This window comes from Girardinichthys multiradiatus, chromosome 10 (assembly GCF_021462225.1).
Source record: "Girardinichthys multiradiatus isolate DD_20200921_A chromosome 10, DD_fGirMul_XY1, whole genome shotgun sequence".
In the NCBI taxonomy this organism is placed as follows: domain Eukaryota; kingdom Metazoa; phylum Chordata; class Actinopteri; order Cyprinodontiformes; family Goodeidae; genus Girardinichthys; species Girardinichthys multiradiatus.
This window is the reverse complement of record NC_061803.1, coordinates 6,799,997-6,825,752: the sequence shown is the minus strand read 5'-3', so window position 1 is coordinate 6,825,752 and position 25,756 is coordinate 6,799,997. Positions and strand designations below refer to the sequence as shown.

Here is a 25,756-nt window from a genome sequence, read left to right as displayed (position 1 = left end):
CCCTGTGTAAACAGCAAAGCAGAAAGGGAAAACGAGATAGGCAGCGTTCTAAGAGGTAAAGCAATTGTCTTTATTTAAGGTACAGAGAATAATCTGCTAACAGCCTGATGCAGTTTCCTTTTTTGTAAGCCAACCACTTCAGTCTGCCCTTGGATTTAGGGATGTCTGAAGCTAATCCTCAGTCTATTTGTTGACAAATGTAAATAGAAAGTTTAACTTTTTCTGTGTATTTGCTATTTAATTATTTCTCTGATCATTATAGCTCAAAATGTTCCATTCCAAAACTATTTTTCAAACGAAAAGTTAAATAGATTCCAAATATTTGAAGAACTACATTAACTATAAACTACGCCAAGGAAGTTTGTTGTGTAGAAACCTACATGACAGGCTGGGTCCTGGGACCAACACATGCCAAAGTTTTAAAGATCTGCAAGTTTAGAACAGAATCTTTTTTAAGTTTTATTTTTTTTTTTTGTTACAAAGTTCAGTTCCTATGGCCTAAAGTCATATTAATGACATGGCTGAACAGCACAGATGGTTGCAAAAAAATGCTACTATACAGACCAAATCAGCTGTTTAAAAACCTTTCTGGTCACAAAAACACAGACAGTCATGCTGTGGAAACAAAAGGAGCCAATTCTATAACTTTTATTCAGGTAGGGCTGTTTAAAGGCAAGGGGAGCAAATTTATTAGTAAGGCATTGTGAGGTGATCACAGGAACATAGAGAAACAGAGACCCTCCATAGTTGATATGAATTTTATGAGCAGTAAGTGGACTTTTAATTATTTCCTATTTCTTTTTATTTCTGATCATTAAGAAAAGCTGTTTTTGGTTTATTAGTTCCCATGACCTGTTTGCAAAATGAATTAGATTTCCCTTTCTGTTTCCAAACTTCTGATAATGAACTTTGAAGGAAGAAGGCAGAAAAGGGTTTTTTCTCAATATTTTATGACGTTGCTGCTGTGCAGAAACACAGAGACTCGTGAGATTAAATCCTCTTAAAGTTCTTTAATGTCAAACGGCAGTTTTAATTTGTCTTTTCAGCAATCCCATGTAAAGTTTTTAAACTTTACTTGGGTTTTAAAGATTTGAACTTGTCCCCCGGTGATCTTTTTATGTGTCATTTATAATGTTACAAAATGAGGAAACAGCTACATGAAAACCTATGCTGTTATCATATTGCTATTTCCCTCTGTTATGTACTTTACGTATTATAATCTTTACAATGCTAAGAAGCTGCCTAACTGAGCCCATATTTTCTAATTTGTTAAAGAACTATTTACATCTGCAGATACAAGTGGACAACTTCAAGCAGGAGTGTGGACACCTGACAAAAATACATTCTTACTGTTAGCTACCCATTAACTACCAATTCTCCATGCACAAAATATACTTTATAATACACATGCATACAATCACTTACCTAACATGAGCTTTGTATAAGCTGGCATACATGCACCACACCACTGAAAAGTTCAGACTCGGGAACAAGGCCTTTTATGACACCCTTAGACCACAGATAAAGGGGGTCTGAAGTTGTCTGAAGTCTGAGTATAGTCTGCATTTGTTTTGTGTGCATTCACACCCCTATTTAGCAGTGGGCAAGTATGGTCAGAGCAGCAAAGTCATGTATGCTGTGACTTAAGGGGAGGTTGACTACAAATGCACTTTGACTTCTGAAGGCAAAGTGCATTTGAAGTTTGCACTGGATTTGATTCAGATGTATGTGAGTGCAGGGGGCAGAATAAAAATGTACACTACGCTTTTTAGATCTTTATTTCCACTTCACAGTTACGCACTACTTTGTATTTGGCAGTCACATAGAACCTTATTAAAATGCATTGAAGTTTGTGGTTGTAATGGTACAAACGTTAAAATAATTATAAAAAAGTTAACAAAACTAGGGGTGTGAACACTTTTAAAGGCGGTGTGAGAAAGTTAATTTTATCATGGATCTAAGCAGTAATTTATCTAGCCATCACTATCCCATGAGCCATGCAGCCTCAAACCACATTCAATTATTCTCACCATGACGGTGCAGAGACTGAAACAAAGAGGAAGCCACAAATGTCAACAGAAAACTCACACGGAAAGGCAGGGTAAACATTATGTTTATTTCATGCACACAAAACCCAAATAAAACATACTTAATATCAGCGGGATACAAAAGGAAGTGTAGACACAGCAGGGTTGCCGCTGATACCAGCAGATTTAAAGAAACATGTCTTCAAAGTAGTCATCAAACTCTTCCTCCCTAAACAGATAAAACAACCGAAACACAGATATGTCAGTTCCTGTAATGCTCAGTGCTGACGTAAACAGTAGCATGGGAGACCGTGATTAACTCTGGCAAAGCATCAGTACTCTATATGAAGTGAGATGATTGTTGGCTTCCAACAATGATTCAGAGCACAAACAGTGCAGACATGCAGAAACTTTTCAAAAAGCCTTTTTGAAAGTTGAAGATTTTGCGTCTTACCTGTCCTGACAGTTAAAAAAACCTCAGCAACATAGATCTAAATGAGCTACATACTGTGTCATGCACACTCAGGAGCTCAATGAGAGAGATCATATATGAACCTTTTTCTGTTAACCTCACCTTGATTTTTCCTCCACAGCAGGGGCGGGCCCTCGCCAGTGGTCAGCTTCTGATTGGCTGTCCGGTTCATTCCCAGCTCCACTGTCTGTTACGGGAGTGTCATAAAACAAAGGAAAACAAGATCAAAATTTAACAGTGTTCCTAAACATTTTTTATTGAAAAAATGTCTTACTTTTGAAATAGCTTGATGGATGGACATGAGGAATGAAATAAGAATAGAAAAATGGAAGGCAGAAAAAATAAAGCAAGAAAGAAGATAAAGAAGGATGGAAGGAAGGACACTAGGAAGGAAGAAAGAGAAGATAAGACCAGGAAAGAATAATGGATAGACACAATTAAGCAAAGAAGGAAGAATAGTGGAAAGAGGTAGGATACAAGGGAGGAAGAACAAAACAACGGTAGGTAGAAAACAAGAAAAGAAAAAAGGGCACAAAGTAAATAAGGAAGGACACAAAAGCAGAACAGAGATCACAAGGAACAAAAGGGCACTTCCTATGTGAGACGATGTCTAAGCAACCATTCAGGAAGGCTGTTAAAGGAATGAGAAGGTGCTCATTACATCTGCTGGGGTTAAATAACTGAAACATGTTAATTACTGCTGTGTCTTTCCAACTAGGTCCTCTTCTTTATTTCCCTAATTGCATCCAGGGAACATTTCTCTAAACAACCTACATTCTTAAAGGTCTAATGCTCATTTCTAAAGACCACCAGTTTCAAAGACGGGTAACAGCAACAAAATATAAATTTATATGGTTCTTATCTCACGCTGAGCTAAATTAAATAACTTCTGTGCAAAGGAAATGTGCTTCTTGTGTACACTGTCGCTTTCCCTGCCCTGTTATCCGTCAGCATCCAGGAACAAACATTACAAAAGGGGGCAGAGGCGTACTTCGTGTCACGCTGTTCACAGTGAAAACTAAATCAAAGCAGAGGTAAAAAATAAATAAATATATAAAAGCCAAGGAAAAACAGAGCTGCTGTCAGCCGATTAGCATTAACAGCAGGGTTAACCTATGTGCCTCCAGGAGGAGCTGTCAGGATGTTTTCAGTCAAAAAGTTTGAAGTGCAGCAACCTAAATGTCCAGGAATGAGGGTAGAAATTGGGTTTTTCACTGGGGCACTGATTGTGTGTGTGTGTGTGTGTGTGTGTGTGTGTGTGTGTTCCTGTCTTGTCATCACAGTGAGAACCATTTTCCCAATTTCACCATCAAGTTGAGCACCGATTGTACCAAAGTGAGGACATTTTGCTGGTCCTCACGACCTATTTTGCTAACGGTTAGGTTTAGGACTAAGGTGTGAATTGAGTTTAGGTTAAGGTTAGGGTTAGGTAAGCACTGGTAATAGTTAGGTTTAGGGTTATTGTCAGGGTTAGGGCATAGAAAGGGTTGAAAATGACTGAAAATCAATGGAAGTCAATGGGAGTCAACACATGGTCCTCACTACATATAGCAAAACAAGAGTGTGTGTGTTTGTGTGTGTGTGTGTGTGTGTGTGTGTGTGTGTGTGTGTGTGTGTGTGTGTGTGTGTGTGTGTGTGAGATTGGGAATTTTTTGCACAACCTTTATCAGAGTGTTGCTGGTCTGAATCCGAACCGCTGGAGGAGGTGGTGCGATCTATGGAAAATACCAGATAAATTAAGGCTCATATTTACATATCATATCCAACAATAAAATGTAAATAAAGCTGCTTCTGAGTAGTAGATTCAGCCCACGAAGTTAGTTTAAAGAAGATTGTGGATGAGTGGTACCTTTATGCTTCTTGTGTTTCTGCTTCTTAGAATGAGAGGAGGATTTCTTCCTCTTCTTTTTCTTCTTCTTTGTTGGCTCGTCGTTCTCCTCAGATGCCTTTCTTTTTCTCCTCACCTTCACCTCTTTTCTCCTGAAAAGAAGCACAAATTGACCTAAGTGTGACAAGTTGCCATTGCTGAAAAAGCAACATAGTATTAATCAAAGTTAATAGATGTTGGATTTTAATGACTTTTGATAGTCATTTTAACAGCTTGTGTTTTAACAATCTTGAGCGGGTTAAGCTCCAGGTGGTTCTAACCACACCAGTGGACCAGACGACCCACCTTCTGTCTGCATGCAGACTAATCACTGTCCTGGGTGAAAACAGTGACAGTGGTGTCATTTGCGAACTTCAGGAGTTTCACAGACATGTCTGCTGAGGTCCAGTCATTTGTGTACAGAGAAAAGAGGAGAGAACATGCCCCTGGGGGGAGTCGGTGCTGATGGTTCTTGTGTAGGAGAAGATGCTCCCCAGCTTCACCTGCTCCTGCCAGTCAGTCAGTCAGGAACATGGTGATTCACTGACCGGTGAGATGTCAGCCCTGTGAGCTGACTGAGCTTCTGGTGGAGTGTGTCTGTGTTGACAGTGTTGAAGGCCGAGCAAAGTCCACAAACAGGATCCTGGCGTACATTCCTGGTTTTTAAGGTGGTGGAGGATAAAGTGTAGTCCCAAGTTGACTGCATCATCTTCCAACATGTTTGCCCTGTGAGCAAACTGCATGGGGTCCTGCAGGTGGCCTGTGATGCCCTTAAGATGCATCAACACTCATTTGTAAACCCCAGTGCACCACATCACTGTGCATGCTCGCTTTTTATGGTGATCTGCCCTACTTTGAGAAGACAAGTTCACACTCTCCACAGTCTTAGAAGCATGTCTTACAGAGCCAAAATAACCTAGATTTTTGTTATTTTAAACATTAAATTTAAGTGGGCTTACTTGTGATGGTAGTTGAGTTTGAAGGTGCATTCAGGACACAGTCCTAAAAAAGAAACAATAACATCACTGCTGGTTATATTGCAATTGAAATCTTAATTAAATACAAAGATCATACTTGGCAAGTTAAATATGGAATTTATTTAACGACAATGGTCTTTGTACACAGTTTCTTTTAAACAGAAGTCAGAATGTCAGAATTTCTCTCCTCCCTAAACCTCTCGTCTTCAAGTACTCAGACTTTCCTGTTCTGCTTTTGTGTCCTTCCTTAAGTGGTCTGGATCATTATATATCCATGCATTAAACAAGGTCTGTTGATCTTCAGGGTTTTTGGGACCATAACTGCTGTTGTGCTTATTTTTGCTCAAGTACTTGATCATTTTCAAGGGTTGTTTTTGTTCCTTTGTTAAACCACTTAAGTCAACACGAATCATTCGGGCATAAAAAGGCTCCTCCACTCAGAGAATACACTAGATTGAAATTGGCCGAAAACTTTCATTCAGTTAAAAGTATCTTGCAAAATTATGCATAACCTTAAGAATTGTCCATGTTTTGTCACTTTACAACCAAAATCTTTGATGAATTTTAGTGAGATTTTTTGTGATAGACCAACACAAAGTAATGTATAATTGTGGAAAGTAGAACATAAAGAATATACAGTATTTAACATGTATTCTGATAAATATTCTGAGAAGTGTGCATTTGTATTTAGCTCCAATGAGTCAATGTGTTTGGACAACAACTTTTGCTCCAATTACAGCTGAAAGTCTTTTGGGGCATGTCCCCCACCAGTCTTGCACTTCTATAAGTTTCACGTTTTTGCCTTTTCATCTTTTCATAATAGCTCAGGCTGATTCAGGTTGTATGGAGCATCTTTGAATGGCTATTTTTAAGTCTTGTCATGGATTCTCATTTGGATTTAGGTCTAAACTTTGATTAGGCCATTCTAACACATGAATATGCCTTGATCTAAACCATTCCATTGTATCTCTGGCTGTTGTTTAGGGTCATTGTCCTGCTGGAAGATGAACGTCCAACCCAGTCTCAAGTCTTTTACGGCCTTTAACAGATTTTCTTCCAGGTCTGTCCTATATTTACCTCCATATATCTTCCCATCAACTCTGACCAGCTAAAGAATAGAACCCCAAAGCATAATATTGCCACCACCATGTTTCACACTGGTAATGATGTGTTCAGGGTAGCATGCTACATGTTAGTTTTCTAACACTGCATGTATTCTTTTATTGCAACTCTTTTACAGAGGCCAGATTTGTTCGACCAATTTTTCTCGGATCTCTGCAGCTCCCCCAGAGTCAGTTGACAGCCATGTCTTGGTAGGTTCACAGTTGTGCAACACTGTTTTCTTTTATGAGTGATGGATTGAACAATGTATTGGGAGATGTTCAAAGCTTTTGAATGTTGTTTTATAATCTAACCCCAGCGTTGTAGTCACGACCACTTTACCCGAGACTGAGACAAAATCCAGACAAGACCAAGACTCTGAGTGAGACGAGACAAAGTCCAAGGCCAAGACCAAACTAACGAGAGGCCATTTTCACAACCATGGATGTCATCATACTCATATAGTTGTTGCTGCAAATGTTAAAGAAAATCTGCCTCAGCTCTTTAGCAAGTGAACCTATAACAGGTGCAGTGCTGTAACAATCAGGTGAACCCAAACTTGTACATAAACAAACCCATAACTATACAACACTACATTTCCAAAAAAAAACCACAAGCTGGTAACAAGTTAAACAGACAATCAAGACAGGTATGAAACGCTAAATGTTAAATGACTTTGCTTTAGCTGCAGGGAGAGTGAGTGGAGGTGACAGGTGAGGGTGGAGGACCTAACCCACTTAGCATTCTCTCTTTCTGTGTGTAATACAGAGAGAAAAACATCCATATTTTTGCACTGGAAAATAATTTTCCCCTTTGTTTTCTCATCCCTCTCGTCTTCTGATTCTCAGCACATAGAAGCACTGGTGGCAACATTTAAATTTTCATATTTTCACAAAACTATTGATTGCAACTGAATGCAGCCAGGAGTTTAACCGTAGGTTGTGGTAAAAAAAAAACAATGTTGGAGCTGTGGTATTGACTGGTCTTGAGAAAAAAAATCAAGGTACAACAGAAACAAAAACAAGACTGTGAAACACCGAGTACCTAACCCTGCTTTAAACTTCTCCACAACTTTCTTCCCTACTTGTTAGTTTTTTTTCCCTTGGTCTTCATGATGCTGTTGGTTTATTAATGTTCTCTAACCTCTGCGGCCTTGGCAAAACAGATACCACAAATGAGTACAGGTGACTGCTAACACTTGGTATTATTTAGTGGTATCAGAGTAAAAGGGGGGTAAATAAAAATGTATGTAAATTTTGTTTGTAAAAAAATTGTAGTTGAAATTGAAATTATTTGTATCCATTTACCTTTTTTATCTTATTGACTTTTCTCAATTGTAATTGAGAACTGAACAACATGCTACCATGTTTGGGTACAAGACGTTGAAAGAAAAAAAAAAAAAACCTGTTAAAACAGCAGCCGAAGTCCAAGGTAACTGGTTGATCAAGACAACTTTAAAAGTTTGGATACTTAGAAGGAGAGTATGAAGAATATAGAAGGGATTTAAAACTTTTGAACATTACTGTGAATGTTTTGCTTAAGAAAGCTTCTTTTGCAACAGCTTAAAACTAAAAAACAAGACCCGATCATTCTGGTTTTCTGACGTCTTGTCAGTGAAGCGTATCCCGGTAAAACCGGTTGTTTTTTTTCTAAACTGTCACAAATTGGATTCAAATGTAGCACAAACTAGATTTTTATATTTTGTCTCGAGGTGACCTGTCTCTTCAACTTGTTAAAAGAGCCTGTCATTCCCAGTTTGACTGACTTAGCAGATCTACAAATTACAGTAATTTGAACACAATTCTCTGCCAAATGACACCTGAAAGAGTGTTATTATGGGTTGGGGATGTTAGACAGGTGCATTATAAGCCGCGGAGTTATGTTAACACATAACATATTACATTTTTTTAAAAACATAATTAACTCACTGAGTTTCACCAAAGCATTCCTCTTTTCCCCATGTTCCACATAAGCAAAATTCACCTCCCAGCTTTTCAGGCCTTCCTCGTTTCCACAGAGCTTGTTCCCACATTGGAACTGACCTGAAGGATGACAGTATATTCATCACATTGCAAAAGTTTACAGGCACATTTTTTTTCCTACTTATTACATAGGCTACTTTTATATGCACAAAGTGAGATGTAAAATCACTTGGTGAGCATTCAGAACACAGCACTTGATTGGTTTATATCTTATCTGGCTGATCGGTCTTTCTGTTTCAACGCCTTAGACTCAAACTGTCTTGCATTCCTCTGTCATGTGGGGTCCTACAGAGCTCAGTTGTAGGGCCACTGCTTTTGTCTGTGTATTTATTGCCTCTAGGTTACATACTTAGGGGACTGTGCTTCCATATCTTCTATCTTAACAATTCCCCTTTGTTAAGGATTGCCCTTAAAACAAAAGGACGGCTTTTCGATCAAAGCACTATTGGATTGCTTGGAGGTTAGTAAAGCTTGATTTGCCTTAAATCCTAAGTTTTAATGAAAAGAAAACAAAGGTGATAGGTTTGGGAACAAGTGGCCCCTGTGAGTCCACTTCTGTAGATTTGGGACACCTGATGGTATATTGTAAACCCAGTGTCACTGATTTGTAGTTTAAGTTAGACAGTGATTTTAAATTGGACAGTCAAATTAGAGTTAGAGCTGCTTTTATCATTTAAGGCAGTCGACAAAAGTGAAATTTTTTCTGTCCAGGCAACTGTTTGAAAAAGTGATCCACACTTTTATTTCGTCCCGCTTGGATTACTGTAACAGACTTGATGTTTGAGTGACTCAGTCCATGCTCTCTCAACTGCAGCTGGTTTAAATCTTGCTGCACGTCTTTTATCCGGTATTCAAAAAAACTGAACAAATCACCCGTGTTCTGACCTTAGTCCACTGATTGCCTGTGCATTTTAGAGCAAATTTTTAAATTCTTATTTTTGTTTTCAAAAATGCGAATGATCTTGCCCCATCACACCTCTCTGAGCTTCTTTATCCATACTTACCTTTTTGGTCCTTCAAGTCGGCCGAACAGCAGCTCCTGCAGGTACCAAGGTCTAGGAGGAAGCTCAGAGGAGGCAGGACCTTCTCTATTACTGTTCCTCAACTGTGGAATAACCTACCCCTGGACATTAGAGAGGCTCCTTTACTGCCTACTTTTACAACTCGTTCAAAAACAAATTTATTTTCTTTGGCTTTCAGCATCAGCGAGACCTAGTTTGACAATGTTTGTTTTCATTGGTTTATTAATAAATAAATTAAAAATTAAAATTAAAAAAATTAAAAATAGTAATAATATATATACATATATAAACAAAATATATTATATATATACAAAATAAGGCTTGTGTATAATTTGTAGTTATGTGCAGCATTTGTTTCAGCTGTGGTTGTTTTATAAATAAATAAATGTTATAAATAAATGTTTAGAAATAAAAGTTGGTATTGTGGGTATGGTAAAAATCTATTGACTTACAGAACCATGTGAAAACATTAGAGAAAAATCCGGAAAAAATCACAGAGAAAGCATATAAGTTTTATTTCAGAAGTGGGGATTTCACAAAACCTCCAGAAGTGTCAACACTTCTTTCAACCCACTTCACCTATTTCTGCACTCCTTCCTTCATATCAACACTTCTCCTTCTCATCTCCCTTATTTTATCTCACTGCATGGCCCGAGGCCACCCTCTAGCCGCTGCACAGCCCGCCTATCATCCCTAGAGAAGCTTAAGGTGCACTGATCTGGTCTCCGGGGTTCCTCCAGATTGTAACAGAGGGAGCGAGTGCGTCACAGCCCCACGCTCTTGGCTCAGGGACAAGAAAGGATCCATTGTGGGAAAAGCAATGTTTCCCCTTACCTGCAGCAGCTCAAGATGCTTTCAACAATTGGCTGAGGTGACGCCGGCCACCGTGACTTCGGGCCACTCTGGCTGAAAGGCAGACTCACGTGTGAGATTAAGAAGTAATGACGTCAGCTTAAAGAAGAAAAAAAACAGACGCGTTTGGCTCCGGTTCTAGGTTGTAACGTCAATGATAGGATTTGCCATCGGGGGACACAAACAAAAATTATGTTTGAGATACTAAAGGAATTTGACTTTAAAGTTGAAATTATATAGGCACCTTCGATATTCTTCTTAAAGCTTTCATGACATTTTTAAACATAACTATGGACCACTCAAGCTTTCATAGTTCTACATTTTCTGAGTGTCATTGGCAAATAATTGTAATCATTTCACTTTTACAATAGGATAACTGAATTAGCTACTCAGATACAGAGTTGCCTAGTCCAAGGCCAAATCCTAATTTAATTTTAAATTTATTCATCGTGTAGCGGAGGTATTCTGATGAACTAAGTTTGGTTTTTTTATAATCTGCATTAATAAATAGCTTAAATATCATTATTTTTCACTGTTAAATTACTTTTCCCATTAAAAACACTAAGATTTGTTTGGATGTATTCTTATATTTAATATTTGTTTTTACTGTTTATCTTTCTTAGCAAGTGGGAATACCCCGATCAGATCCCAATTATCTCATGGTTGCACCGATCCCTCACCTTTAAACGAGTCTATGACTAAACTTAGGTTCAGATCTCATCTACACCCAATGTGTTAGACAGAAAGCCACAGCCAATAAAAACAGCCTGTTTTTTCTGTGCACACTATGCAAAATTGTATGATGGGTCATTATTTGTTGATCTAACATATCTGAGTTTTTCCGAGCCATCTGAGGGTCTTCATCCCTTCCACTGAGGTTCAGAGTGAGAGGGAGACTGTGTTTGTAGTTGTAATGTTGCCTTCTCTGTGTGTTGGGCTCATATATCTTATGTTGTCCTGGAGCTGCATGCATGGCAGCTGAAATGCTAGTCGATGAAATTAACGATGTTCAAAGTAAAGCACTACTTGTTGAATCAGGGGAAGAACTTTTTCTACAAGTTATGTCCTCACATCATTAACCAGACCCACATAGAGCCACAGTTTGTTTATTCCTGTGCTAAAACTTTACTGTTAAACTTTTTACCAGAACCTTCCTTATGACAAAGAACCCCCTAAAGCATCAATTTTAAAATGAGTCTCTGGTTTTGCATCATCAGTTCATATTAAAGCACTCATCCCATCACGTTGTCAAATTAGTGTCAATAGTAGCTGCCGCCTAGAGATATTAGTATGCTGTCCTGCCCATTAACTCTAACATTTGAAATAACCTGGGAATTTGTCTGTGGTGTTTTTAAGTCTTTATTATACATATAAAATTCTAATAAATCTGTAATGTACGTATATAAACGGTGGCATTTATGGCTAAAGAAAGGATCACAAAAGCATTTCTTCTGCACCAAACTGCCCTTGAATAAATTCAAACTCCCTGCAGTGTTAAAAAGAACCAGCTCAGTGTCTAATATAAAATAACATAATATATTCAGAGGGTACAGCAGCGCAAGTTTGACCCCTGAGGTACAAACAACCTCAACCCTGGCAGAGTGGAATTAATGTTAAATCTGTGTCAAGGTGACTTCTTTGACCAAATAAATCCCAAAAACTTAAATATAATCAAGGCCAGAATCGCTCGCTTATTTCTGGCAGTGTTCAACCCTCAGGCCCTACTTTGTCTCAAGTGAGGGCTACTTTTAAATGGCCAAAAAGCCTATTTCTGATTTGCATCAGTCTGCTTTAACTCTTTTTTAAATGCTCACTGAAATGATAAAACGTTAAGGTAAATGATGTCTACTGTGGTTTGTTGACATGCAGTAAGTATGGGGTCAGGTAAGCGTAACGTGGGTCCATGAAAAAAGCTAAAACTGACAACAGGCTGGCTAAGTAAACCCCGTTAAGAGGGGAAACTCCTTTCCTCTTACGTCAATGGCTAATCATGCCACCAGCCAGCGGCTTGAGATCAAGACAGACATTTACCGCAGGACAGATGGCTGCATGATTAACGGTCACTGGATAAAGTCAAAGAGCTGAGGCCTGAGTCAGCGTGCATTTATTTTTAAAATCACTCTTAAACACTCATGGTGGATGCATTATTGTGAAATCTGATGATAGATGTGGATTTCTGTACTTCACATGATAACAAATGACCCAGAGGATTTTGTTTGATTCAATCAATTTTGCTTTCTGAGAAAAAATATGTTTTTCTCTCTGGTTCGGATAAATAAAAATTGTCTTTGCAATATATAGAAGGCTACATAAAGACAGAACTTTATCTTTGAAGCTTTTGGATTTTGAATCAGCGGACCGTAGGAGAGTTTTCACGCTTGCTTCAATTTCATCATTGACAAATTTCAGACAGCCAGGGGCACTTCTGAGAGATGCTTTAGTTTTATTAAATATACATTTTTAGATGCAACCAAATTAGCAAACTAACAGTGGATTTCAAGCAGCCTTTTAATCTGGTGCTGGCTGAAAGCCCTCAACCTCAGTGTTCGGTTTCTACCCTGTTCATTAGATCTTTGGATACAGAGATGTCTTTGGGTTCACTGTTCTGGTAAATTGGGATATCTAAAGGTTTTTGTTGTATTTTTTTTGCTTATTTTCTCTTCAAACTGATTAAACAACAGCTCACACACTCTTTCCAACCTAGGTGATTTCTACTCATCTTTTTGTCTGAAAGCCTCTGTGGGATGCTCCTTTTATCCTTAATTAAGTTACTGACCTGCTGCCAATTAACCTCATCAGTAGAGAGATGTTCCAGCAGGAGATTTCTTACAAATAACACAATTTGTTTTGTCTTTTATTTAATCCCCCTGCATCTTGTAAATATGCATTGAATAGACAGAAAAATTATCAAAACATTAACAGATTTTAATCATTGCATTTGGTTTAATTCATATAAATCTCATATATTCTATCATGTTATTGGGAACAAGCTTGAACATCTATGTTGAAACTAGCCTCTCTGAGATTTTCAGAAACCATCTGAAGTTTATGTTAGTCAGACCCTTCTTTAAACCCTTTTCCCCTTTAACAGATTTATGTAATAGACCAACACAAAGTAGTGCATGATTTTAAAGTGGAAGGAAAATGATATATGGCTTTCCTTTTTCTTTTACCAAAGAACTATGAATTTTGTGCATTTGAACTGGATGATTAAATGTTTTGTAGAACCACCTTTTGCTGAAATTACAGTTGCAAGTCTTTTGGGCTTTCCACATCTGTCCCTATTCTTTTTTGCCAAATAGCTCATATTCAGTCAGACAGAATGGAGACTTTAAGAACTTCTTTTGGCTGCTCGATTGCATCAAAAGGAGTCAGTTGATGTGGTTCCAGCATCTGATCAGCATGCTTCCTGTGTGCCACCCTTTGGAGATCTTTTAGCAGGTTCTGCTAGGTAAAAACCCCAAACATGTAATTATGAAATTTTCTTTGAAAAAACGATGCAGGCAAATTTAAAATGCAGTGCTGCTCATCAAATGGCTGGCCATCACAATGCTAGCCCACACGCTTATCAACCCCTGCTGCGGGCCTGTGAAGAACTGATGTGCAGAATGTAAAGCTATGTGCCCCGATGTGCCTACATAAACTTCTCAAACACTGGAAATGGAACTGAGAACCACGAAGCGTTTTGTGTTTCATGGTGCAAAACTGTTAAGACTTCACTTCGTTTTGCTAACCAGCAACATAAACCACTGATAACTGTGCTGTATCTGTCACTTTTGGTTGATCTCTTTTCTATTAAGACATAAAACATTTTGAGTGCATTTTGTAACACAATCACAGATAAACAATACTGCACAGTTCATGTCTGAGATTAGAGCTCTGGAGCTGTGAGCTGTCACTTTTAAATGATATTTTATAGCTTCATTGCAGCTAAAGTATTTAGTCTGGCTAAACACAGAGCCCAACAGGGTAATGCTAATTATAAAGTACAAACAATCCATGGAACAAAGACCTGGCTAAAGAAATTATTTAAAGCAGAAGAACTGATGATTTCACTTATAAATTGGCCTGCCACTTTCATTTTATTTCATCAGGAACTTAAAAGTAAACTGCCAGTATGCAAATTGAAATCAAATGAAATAAACTATTCAGAAAGCTCTAAATATATAAACCTCATAAATTAGAAAAATGTAAGAAAACTCAAGCTATAACTTACAGAAAGGTAAATAACCTTTTGAATTTGAATTGGTAATTTTCAGTGAAATCAAAAACTTGTTTTTTTGTTTGTTTGTTTTTTAATAGAGATGTAATGTGGTGGACCAGAACAATAATTCTGCAGAAGGGGGATATCTATTGTTTTATGAAGATAAATCTGATGTGATAGACATGTGTAGTGTGTCCAAATAAAATCCATTAAAGTTTAAAGTTGTAATGAGATAAAATGTGAAACACTAGTGTTAGTCATGCAAAAGAAGCAGAGGTCTGTCAAACCTCATTCCTGCTCTTAAGGAATGTAGAGACCATGTTTTTTCTAACCGAGAGATGTTACATAATCTAACACCATTCCCCGTCTCATCTGGGGACGCCCACATACAAGTAGCTTAACATCAGCTACGTCTGCCCTCTGAACTTCACCTGACAGCAACATCAAAGTGTAATTTATACCAGAGTTAAACGAAAAGACAGAAACACATGTCCTGGAATGCAGCGCTGCAAGCTGCAGTAGAACATCTGCTCCAGCATAACAGAATTTCAAGACAATCTGAGCTGAAACACAAAAGCCAGTGTCAGCTGCACACAAGACTTTCACAAACAAGTCAGCTAAATGCCAGTGGGGCCTATCAGCTGCAGGCAAAGATCTCCACCCGAGTGGAGACGTTCCTTTGTGAGCACACTGCTAGAAATGTGTTTGATGACGAAAAACAGCAATGACGTTAAAAAAGTAGCGTCTTGCAAGGATTAGAGTCTAAAACAGAAAAAGAAATAGATTCTGGGGTGCATACAAACATTGCATCCTGTGTGGATTTTCTTCTTTTTGCAGGAAGAAGAGAGACCCTGATGTTGCCTTGGTGCTCTTAGACTGATATTTGTGAAATAGCCGGAAAAGGCTGTGTGCCCACTACGCTACATTGACTCCTCTGAGATAAAAACACACTCATTGAAGTGTTTGTTCTCCCGGCTTAAAGAAGGAGACAAAATTTCTTGCACCTCCACTATGATATTTAACCTGCTTATTAAATGTGAAACTTTAAACAAGGTTAGGGTCAGTGGTGTTACTGTACATACCTAAGTAACAGCAGAGATGTCACTAAACGATACATGCAATCATACGAATAATTCATGTGTCACAGGTGACCAACACTCTGATCCAGAGAGAAAGGATAGGTGTATTTTCATTGTATGTTTTTAAGAGCTGAAATGGAAAACACAATTAAAAAGCGCTCCACACCAAATGAATGCAAAAAAATAACCGTCACCAATGATATGCAGAAGACTGAAGGCCTGCCAGGCTGTTTTAGGTCAACAATACACAGAGTGGGTTTGGGTTTCTGGATATAGAGCAGCAGTGAAGAGTGAACGGTGAAAATACAGCAAGATTTTCGTTATAAAATATGGCAAATCCTATGGTCATCTAATCACATGTTTTGCTGCGCCTGAAATTTTAATAAATGCTATAAAATTCACCACTTGGCACCAGTAAATACTGATACTGATAAATAAATGGCACATTGTACTTAACAAGTGCCACCTGGTGTTCCAATACTGCCACAACAGAAGAGTTTATAATTTTATTTATTTGTTAATTTAGATTTTGTAAAGGTAAAGTTGATAAGGTCCTGTATTGTATTTAATTTTGCATAAAATCACAAATTAAAATAAAACCCCATTTTTTCTTTTATTGAAAATATCTTTTTACTTTTAATAAAAGGATATTTTACTAAAAGTAAAAGATATTAATTAACCACCCTTGCTAGTGAGGATGCTTCTGTAAAGGCCCCTCACCAGCAAGGCTGGTTTGTTTTTGCCTGTGGACAGTTGTGTTTAAAATGGGTGATAGGTGACAATACTGAGGGGGGGTGAATCAAACGGTTTTGCAATTCCACTTAATACTATTCAAAATTATCCAAAGAAACTCAGCAAGACAACAGGGATGGTAATAAATACGTTATTTTAGCAATGTGTGAAAATAAACTACCATATCAGTGTTAATTTGAAGTATTTGTAGCTTACCCTCATTCTGTAATGGTAGAATATTTACAGAACATATCTGTACTAGAAAAACACATTACAGTAAATATACCTCTGACTCCTTGACCTTACATCACACTGTGGCCTTGAAAGGAAGGGTAAGTGTTCTAGTGAAGCACCTTAATGGATGGAGAGTGGTGGATATGACCTAATACGAACATAACCCCCTTTAGTTGAACAAAGACATTTGTGGCAGAGCTTTAGTGCAGTGCACCTTATGAGGATATCAAAAGGTCAGTTTAACGGGGGGGAAGCTCAGACGTTTCAAACATAGCTTTAAACAGAAATGCATGTTCTTACTGATTTTCTTTGCAGTCTTTGCAAAGAACAAGGGTTTGTTCTGCTCAATGTAAGTGAAATCAGTTTTAAAGGTGTATTTGTCCTATTTTCACACACATTTAGGCTGCATGTGCATAATTAGATTTGACAAAACTAAATGGGAATCCTATATCTCCTCTACAGAGTCGGTTTGCTATTGATTTTACAGTCCAGAGTTCAGTGTTCCCAGCAGTGGTTCAGTTTGACCCTGGGAATTATTAGCACACAAATTAAAGGGGTGACACTTCAAGTGAAGCACATCTGACCCATCTAATCCCACTTCCAGCAGTACTGCAGCAGGGGATGAACTGTCAGAGACCAGGATTACACAGTCTTAATCTGGAACAATATATTGGCTTAGTCAGCCTTCTCAGACACACTTTATGTTTGTGATGCTGCAGTGGTGTAAACATAAGAGAAATAACGTCCCTAAGGTAACATTGGTGCTCTTTTTTGGTTGTTGGAGAGATATTGCCTTGGATGCACACTAAAGTAAACTGTCTCCCTTCTTTGAAAATGCTCCACAGTACATGGCAGTTTCTGCATAAACATGCTGACAAACGTACCCCATCTTGGCAAAGGAATTATTCAAATGTAAAAAGCATATGTCTCAAAGCACATCAATGAGCTGTCGAAGCAGGTGTACCCTCACTAAGCTGTAGATACTGTCCTTACCGGTTAAAACTATGAATATCAGTCAGTACCACACCAAGAAGAGGACATGTGGCACTAATCCTCAACAAATAATAGAGAGGAATCATCAAAGCTCTTCCAAAATGTCTCAGCAGAACAGAGGGAGGCTGAAGATGAGAGGCATAAACAGAGGACTAAAGTGTTACGAATGAGTCCAAATTTCAAGGGGATTTTAGCATCCCCTGAGATTGAGGTAAAGAAAGAGAAAATGAAACAAAACAGAGAAAAACATTGAATATTTTACAGTATATACATATAAGTAAAACTAAAGTAATACAGAGGTTTTAAACAAGTCTGTAGTAAAGTGGAACTTGTTCGAAACGTACCATATTATTGTATTAAGTAATGAGTAAAGAGTCTTTATCTCTGTCCCCATCTAGTGGATATGTTTGTAAACTCACTGTCATGTAAATGTTGCTGTTTAGGGTTTCTTTTTTTTTTTTTTACCTGCCTGAAAAAAACAATAACTCTTTCACAGAAAGGTAAATGCATCATATGTAAAAATATAAAGAATAAAGCATTAAATGGTTATATATGAGTGAAACTTCCAAAACTATTCTACTGACCTGAAATGCACCACTTGCAAAAGAGCAACTTAAATTAAAGAAGCCTGTTTTACCCCAGGGGTTCAGCTAATAAAGACCAGGATTATAGGCTTAGCTATCCATAAGGAGGGAGAAACAAACAAACAAAAACAAAACACATCAACTTTACAGTAAGGTATTTATGGAGCAAGCCACACCTTTTCCAGAAACAACTTCATTCTCGGTCCGCCAGCGAAATCCAAACTGGTGGACACAGATAAAAATGATCCATGTTATCAAGCAAAAATAGAAGAGACTTTTTTCTAAATCTTGGGCAAAAAGACACATTTTCAGCAGTACCTCGATCATACAACGGGCCCTCCACAATTATTAGCACTGCCAGTGAAGATGTGCAAAATGTAAGACTTTAAGACCTTCTAAAGACCATTACGATTTTTATACATCAGGTTTAAATAATAATCTAACAATTTACTGTGTTAATAAGCTTATATAATAACCCTTAAGTTACATATAACATTGCTAGCTTAGTTTTAAACAACTTCGAATCAAAACCAAAGAGAATAATAAATTGTGCTGATGTGATTAAAAATATATCCATAGAAGTTTATAAGAGCTCTCTCAATACCAACATAAAAAATACATTAGAAAAATATGGGATAAGATAATTAAATCAACACTTAATAAATTAAGACAGAAATAAACCATACACAGAATAAAATGAAACAGGAAATGTAAATTTCTGGATTCTGTTGTAGATCTGGATTCATGGTTCTATCAATTACGTCAAGTTGTCCAGTACCTAAAGCAGTTAGGCAGTTGAGGACCGTTATATTTTTACCATCATTAATGCGTTCTCGGAGTAACTTTGGTAGGCCAGGTACTCCTGGGAAGGTTCGCCACTGTTTCATGTTTTCTACATTCCAGGTTAATTGCTCTCAGTCTGTTTTGCTGGAGTCCCAAAGCCTTGGAAAAGGTAACCCTTGTAACCCTTTTCCAGACGGACCGAGGTCTTTTTGAGATCTTGTAACCTACTTCATGTTTTCCGTAAGGTTCTATTTAAGTAATTCTTTTTTGTACATAGGGTCACTTTGGTTTGTATAGGTTTTCGCCCTGATAAAAAAACTATATCTTAAAAGCTGCTTTCTCTATTTCCAACAGTTATCTTTGTCTAGCATTAACATTTGCTTGAGAAATAAAAGAAATCTATAAGGGCGCCAATACTTTTACACAGCTCTGCATCTATTGTAAGTCAAGGGTCCTGCTGAACAAACCCAACTGTCAGTTGTTTTAAATAGACACTGCACAGTCCCAAAACAACCATCATACCACCAACCTCTTTCAACAGTAGGCCAGTAATGATGGAGATTAGTGTCAATAAGCAAATATTAACCCTTATACCTGGTATCACCACTGGGACAATTATCTAATGTAATCTCTCAAGAAACTAGGGCAGAGTCAAACAATTGATTACTCTGCCATGCCTCACAGAGGCAGCAAGCTATCTATGGAGGACTGCCTTGGCGTTTCAAGTCCCGTTTTATTCACTCGTTTTCTGCTGTTTTGTGGTTTAAAAATGGATCAACTATGACAACAATTTATTTAGCTCACCTTGTTTTCCTTGTACCTGCTGAGATCAGCAATGCAGTACTCCTTAAACAGCTTGTCGTAATACTTCTTGGCAACTTCCTTTTCCCTTTAGGAGAATGAGTCACAAGTTAGCTAAAAATAACAAACAAGGTGACTGTCACCTCATACACATGCTAAAAGACATTTGAGGCCCAGAATGCATTTTCTTTCAAAAGTGAGGTGAGCATCTGAGGCATTAGTTTTACATATGAGCAGATGACTTTGATTAATCACCATGTCATGTCTTCCTCATCCTCATCCCTCCAGAGGAAGCGGTGGTTTTCACGCAGCACGTCCTGATCGGTTTTATCTTTAGTTCTGAAATCAACAAGAGGCCAAATGAAAAAGTTTCCACATGCAAAACAAATGGGGGGAAATTACTGCCGTCACTGAAAGCAACCAAGTATTTAATTGGATCAGAACAAGGCATCTCTATCTCCAGTGGTGTGGTAAAGACAACAAATTCGCATCAATTTAGCTGTGAGAGTCAACAGACGACAGATTTTCGTGGAACAAGGCAAAATACTCACGCAGAGCGTCTGAAGTCAGCCATCTGTCCACCGTAATACAAAATGTAGTCACCGACAAACTTCTTGTGCCGCTCAAACTGGAAGTGTTTATTCAGGATCAATTTATCAGTCATTTCTTTGCATAAACTGGCACAGTTTCCACAATTCATCTGTTCTAATGTCTTCAAATGAACAGAATAAGTCAGATTTGCTTTAAAAAGAAAAATATTAAGGTTTTATTAAACAGTTCCTTTCCTAATGATATTAAAAAAGGAATAAATAAATGAATTTCTAAGAAGTGCTACATTGATTTCTATTAAGTCCCTTCCTCTGATACACCTAAGTAAAATCCAGAGCAACCAGTTGTCTTTAGAAGTCAACTAATTGGTAAATAGGTGTGTTTAATACACTTGTATTATAAATCCAGATATTCTTTGAAGGCCTCAGATGTTTGTGAGAGAACATTAGTGAACATCCAGCATCAGAAGGACCAAGGAACACAGCAGACAGGTCAGGGACAAAGTTCATGAGAAATTAAACCAGGATTAGGTTACAAATCTATATCCCAAGCTTAAAAATATGAATGTATCATCCAAATATGGAAAGAATATGGGACTGCCAACCTATCAAGACATGACCATCCACTGGAACTGACAGGCTAAGCAAGGACAGCATTAATCAGAGAAGTAGCCATTTGGCCCATGGTAACTCTGGAGGAGCTGCAGTGATCCACAGCTCACGTGTGACAATTTGTCAACAAGACATTGATCAGTTTTTTACAAGAACAAATCAGGCATCTATTTAAGGATGCAAAAAGAAAAGCAGCTATTGAACTAAAGCCATAAAAAGTATTGTTTGTATTTAGACACAAGATGTAAAGGACAGAAAAGACCCAAATTTTATTTTTTTATCTACACGCCAAACTCCATGTGCAACATGTCCATGTGGGAAATTAACACTGCACATCACCTTAAACACACCACCCCCACTGTGAAGCATGGTGGTGGTAGCATCATCCTGTGGGAATGACATTCTTTACCAAGCTTAGGGAAGCTGGTCAAAGTTGATGGACGTTAATTACAGGTTAATCATGGAAGGAAGCATGCTGGACTATCTAAAAGCCCATGGCAGATTTGTATTTGTGTAAAATGTAGAAAACCATTAAATATTTTCCTTCCATTTTGTAAATATGCACCACTTTGTGTTGGCCTATCACATAAAATCCCAAGAAAATACATCAACGTTTGTGGCCGTAACGTGCATAAAAGATCAAGGGGCATAAATACTATCTGCAAGACACTACACAGTAGACATGCAAAATCTTAATAATCTTGATCTACCTAATGCATTTTTTTTCACAGATCTGTTGAGGATTAAAAAAAAACAAGCAGCCTGAGCAAGTTGGGATCACACATTTACTCCTCGTCAGGAATCTCATAGGGATCCAACTCATATAAAGGCCCTAGTCTCTTTCAAAACCCTGTCACGATAAACTCAACTGTCCTTTTCACCATATTCACCATTTTTGGTCTCGTTTTGTCTCTACAACTTTTTCTCTGCTTGATCTGCACTAAAATTCTTTGTGTTTCTACAACCAAGTACTCAGAATGCACTGCAGTGTGACATCCATGGCCATTCCCATTCATATTTGATAGTCTGTGGTAAGCCTTGAAAACTGATGTTCGTAGAAGATCTCTATCCAATCTTACTGAACTTGAGCTTGTCTGCTAAGAAAAATTGGCAAAACTTTCAGTCTTGAGATATGCAAAGCTGGTAGTGACATACATGGAGGCTAAATACAAACGCACGCCACATCTTTTCAGATTATTATTTGAAAACTATGTATTCCCCACTTTCACACATTTATGGGTTACTTTGTGTTGCTCTATCACAGGAAAATTCCCAAATATACATTGAGGTTTGATGTTGTTGGAAAGCAAAATGTGAAAAAGGTTCAAGGGATATCAAAGATTTTGCAATTGGTTGTAATTCAGAAAAGGATACAGCATTCATTGATATCAGATGAGCTCTTCTGTTTCTGGCTTCCTCTCTGAAAAAAAGAATATAATGTGTATTTCTAAACATCTTTGACAGCCTAGTGTAAGACAATGTGGGAGACTGTACTTTCAGAGGAATAAATTACTGTTACCATTTAAATGCAGCTTGACAGAAGTGCACCAAATTCAAAGATTAGATTTTGAATGTTTTAGGTTTTTTTCCTAGGCTGTAACAAAGGTCAACAGGAAGGGAACAGGGCTTCTATTAGGACTGAATCCATACATATCTCCACCCATGTTTAACCCCTCGTGAATTATGAACACACAAAGAACACTTAAGAAACCTGAATTTTTCTTTATATCGAACAATAAGCAGCAATAGCAGAAAATGACAAAACCCAAAAACCTTTTTCACAGTGAGTGATTAAAAACACATCAGAAAAACGAAACGTTTTCCTGTTTCCCAGCAGCAGTACAGCACCTGTCCACTTCACACGAGTGTAAACTGCGGTGAGCCACCTTGGGGTGCCGACCCTTTTCGAACGGCTTCTGTAAGATTTCCCCCTCACGTTTCCTGTCAAACATAAACACTGAATGTACGATGGATAAATAGAAAGCTGATAAATAAAACGTGTCTGTTCAGAACTCTGCAGGAACAAAATGGATGCATGGTTAAGCCTATTTTGTGGAAGGGCAACATTTGAATAGAGAAAGCACTTCCACGCACCACTGAGCTCAATGAGTGCATGACTCACCTCTTTAGTGTTTCATCTTACCTCTCTCTCGCTTTCTCCGAGGAGTCTCCATCTCCATTGTCATCACTGAAGTCCGAGTCATATCCGCCACTTCCATGAATCTGTTGATGTCACACACAATGCACAAAAACACAGCTACTTTAAAAGACGAGCAAATTTCAAACAGACTTCCAAGCCTTCGGTTCAGAATTATCTGCAGTTATCAGGAGGTGAAGTAGCTATCTTTCCCCAGCAAACCATTTGGTTGTGCTTCAAGATACTGTCACACTTAAAGCCTGGCATTTTGTCCAGATTTTACATAAAAATACCAGGATCAGCTTTGTCATTTGTATGATGCATTCAGGGACCTGAGCAGCAGCATGAAGAACATTCACACTGATTTACAGAAGGTTTGGATGCTCTTTTCTCTTCTAGGTTTTATCATTTCCCTTTGAAACAAACAATCTTAATTTTCAAAGAATTCCATTTTTATTTCTGTGATCCTGTCAAATAGAATAAATGTTTGGTCAACATTTATCCAGCTTTCTGTGCCTTTGTTTTAACTATGCCATTAGTGTATATTACAGACTGATACTACTTTATACATTTTTAACTATTTATCAAAGTTAAACATGTTCTTTTTGACACAATCCTGACAAATAATAAATCGTTTCCTCAGAAAACAGTACCCTTGATAAATAATTGATACTATTTAAACAGGTCAATATGTAGAGTCCAGAAAATAAGTGTTAATAAATTAATCGGTCATCCTAAAGTTTTCTTAGGCTGTATGAAGCTGTCTGTTTTGTTGTAAATTCTTAATATATTTGCATTAGTTCACTTATTACTTTATATAATAATTATAATTGTAAAACGTATGGCCATGTAAATAACAGCAACAGAATTGCCATTCCGCTGTTGCGTTATGTTGTCCCGAAATGTACAAACATTTAATGGACGTTGACGTCTCTAAACTAAAATTGCTCCCAATATGTATTATTTTCTGATCGTTTGACTCACAGTAAGCCAGAAAGTAAACACAGTAAGAAGCTAATGGTCTCATGCTAACACACGAACAACACACGCAGAGCAAAAAAATATATTTTAGACTTGATTGAATTTTAAGATTTATACTTTACCTTCACAAGATTCTCCATGACTTTCTTTCGCTCAGGCTCTGATGCCTCCCTTCAAATGTTTACGGTTTGAAAAGCTCGTCGATGAAGGATGACGTAACAGACAAATCGCGCTGTGATGACGTAACGTCGGAATTCTGTAAAATTGCATTTCACAATAAATTGGTTTAAATAATAAAAAAAGAAGACAGTTTAAAAGTGTATGTCAAATTAACGCAACAAAATGTTTAAAAAAATTATGAAAATCTTTTTATTTTGTTTTCTATTTGTAACCTATTTGCAGCTCTGATTATATGAAGTAAATAACATATTTAGTTTATAATATATATTATTTAATTCATTCATGCAGAGCTGATTATTTGTCACACCTCAGGTAAATAACTATATAACAGATTTTTCTCTAAATACTTACTTATTTGTATTGTAATTCTTTCACACAATAATAATTCTTCCACATTCCTCTGTGCTTTGTTCAGTTTCTTCAGATAGTTGCTACTGTCAAGAACCATTAATCCTGTGGACTAATATTAAAGTACATGTACTGTTTCTATTTGTGGAGACAGCTTAAAGGTCCTGATGGTGCATCCAGGCGAGAGAAAAAGAGAGATTGAGATGGGAAGAGAGGGAGATATCAGAAATGTCAACCTACTATTTGTAAAATAAAAGAATGCCAATGCACTTTTACTCAATTTCTTGAGATTGAGCAAGGTTAAGGAGAATAGTCCAACGAAAAGGTTAGTTTGACTTCCCAAAGTGAACACAGCATGTTTTAAAATGAACTTTGAAAAGAAATATCAAGAACAGGCTTTCTTCTATTCTGTAACAAATGTTTGATGCAATCTTCCCGAATAATATGACAGACCCACAAAAGGATGTTTCTCCATACATGGGGCAGAAAGGGGGTAAATGAAGGAAACCTCTTTGTGAGAGTGTTGAAACAAGACATGTATTCGTTTTTGTTTTTAAAGTTAGTTAGTTAGTTAGTTAGTTAGTTAGTTAGTTAGTTTAGAACAATTATTTAAATAATTTGCATTTTTTTTAAATAAATAATTAAAAAGCTTATTTATTTGTGAACATACTTTTATTTATTTATTTGAATATTTGTATCATTATTTATTTTCTCAATAAGGTTAGCTAGATGGCTGTGGTTGTCTTGTGGAACTCCTGAGGCGGCTGACGGGTACCGTGAGGCAAAGGGTGCCGGGGCCATGGCAGTGGCAGAGGCAAAAACTCGGGCCTGAGAGGAGTTCAGTGAGGCCATGGAGAAGGACTACCGGTTGGCCTCGAAGCGATTCTGGCACACCGTCCGGTGCCTCAGGAGGGGGAAGCAGTGCTTTGCCAACACTGTTTACAGTGGGGGTGGGGAGCTGCTGACCTCGACTGGGGACATTATCGGGCGGTGGAAGGAGTACTTCGAGGATCTCCTCAATCCTGCCATCCCGCGTTCCCTGGTGGAAACAGAGGCTGGCGACTCGGGGTTGGACTTTTTCATCACCCAGGCTGAAGTCACATAGGTGGATAAAAAGCTCTGCGGTGGCAGGGCTCAGGGTGGATGAGATCCTCCCTGAGTACCTCAAGTCTCTGGATGTTGCGGGGCTGTCATGGTTGACACGCCTCTTCAACATTGCGGGGCGGTCGGGGACAGTGCC

The 25,756-nt window shown here is 37.8% G+C and overlaps 1 protein-coding gene across 2 annotated transcripts; it reads right to left on the bottom strand.

Moving 5' to 3' along the window:
- Positions 1-2,097: 2,097 nt before the first annotated feature.
- fra10ac1 (FRA10A associated CGG repeat 1) lies at positions 2,098-24,220 on the bottom strand. 2 transcript variants are annotated; one of them, XM_047377206.1, is made up of 14 exons: positions 24,111-24,220; positions 23,014-23,093; positions 22,719-22,811; positions 22,245-22,290; positions 20,262-20,338; positions 19,966-20,049; positions 19,714-19,798; positions 18,303-18,348; positions 8,373-8,486; positions 5,326-5,368; positions 4,349-4,479; positions 4,161-4,214; positions 2,602-2,686; positions 2,098-2,256 (listed from the first exon to the last, which is right to left on the bottom strand). In XM_047377206.1, exons 1-14 carry the CDS (start codon positions 24,126-24,128, stop codon positions 2,214-2,216), a joined length of 999 nt encoding a protein of 332 aa, XP_047233162.1. In that variant the 5' UTR covers positions 24,129-24,220; the 3' UTR covers positions 2,098-2,213. The 2 variants fall into 2 exon arrangements, with proteins under 2 accessions (XP_047233162.1, XP_047233163.1); XM_047377207.1 differs by lacking the exon at positions 8,373-8,486.
- Between the last annotated feature and the right edge of the window lie 1,536 nt (positions 24,221-25,756).

Coding starts and splice junctions, on each gene's coding strand:
- fra10ac1 (XM_047377206.1), bottom strand. Junction 20,050..20,261: donor GCTGACTTCAGACGCTCTGC/GTGAGTATTTTG, acceptor TGTTGATTTCAG/AACTAAAGATAAAACCGATC. Junction 2,257..2,601: donor GCTGTGGAGGAAAAATCAAG/GTGAGGTTAACA, acceptor TTATCTGTTTAG/GGAGGAAGAGTTTGATGACT.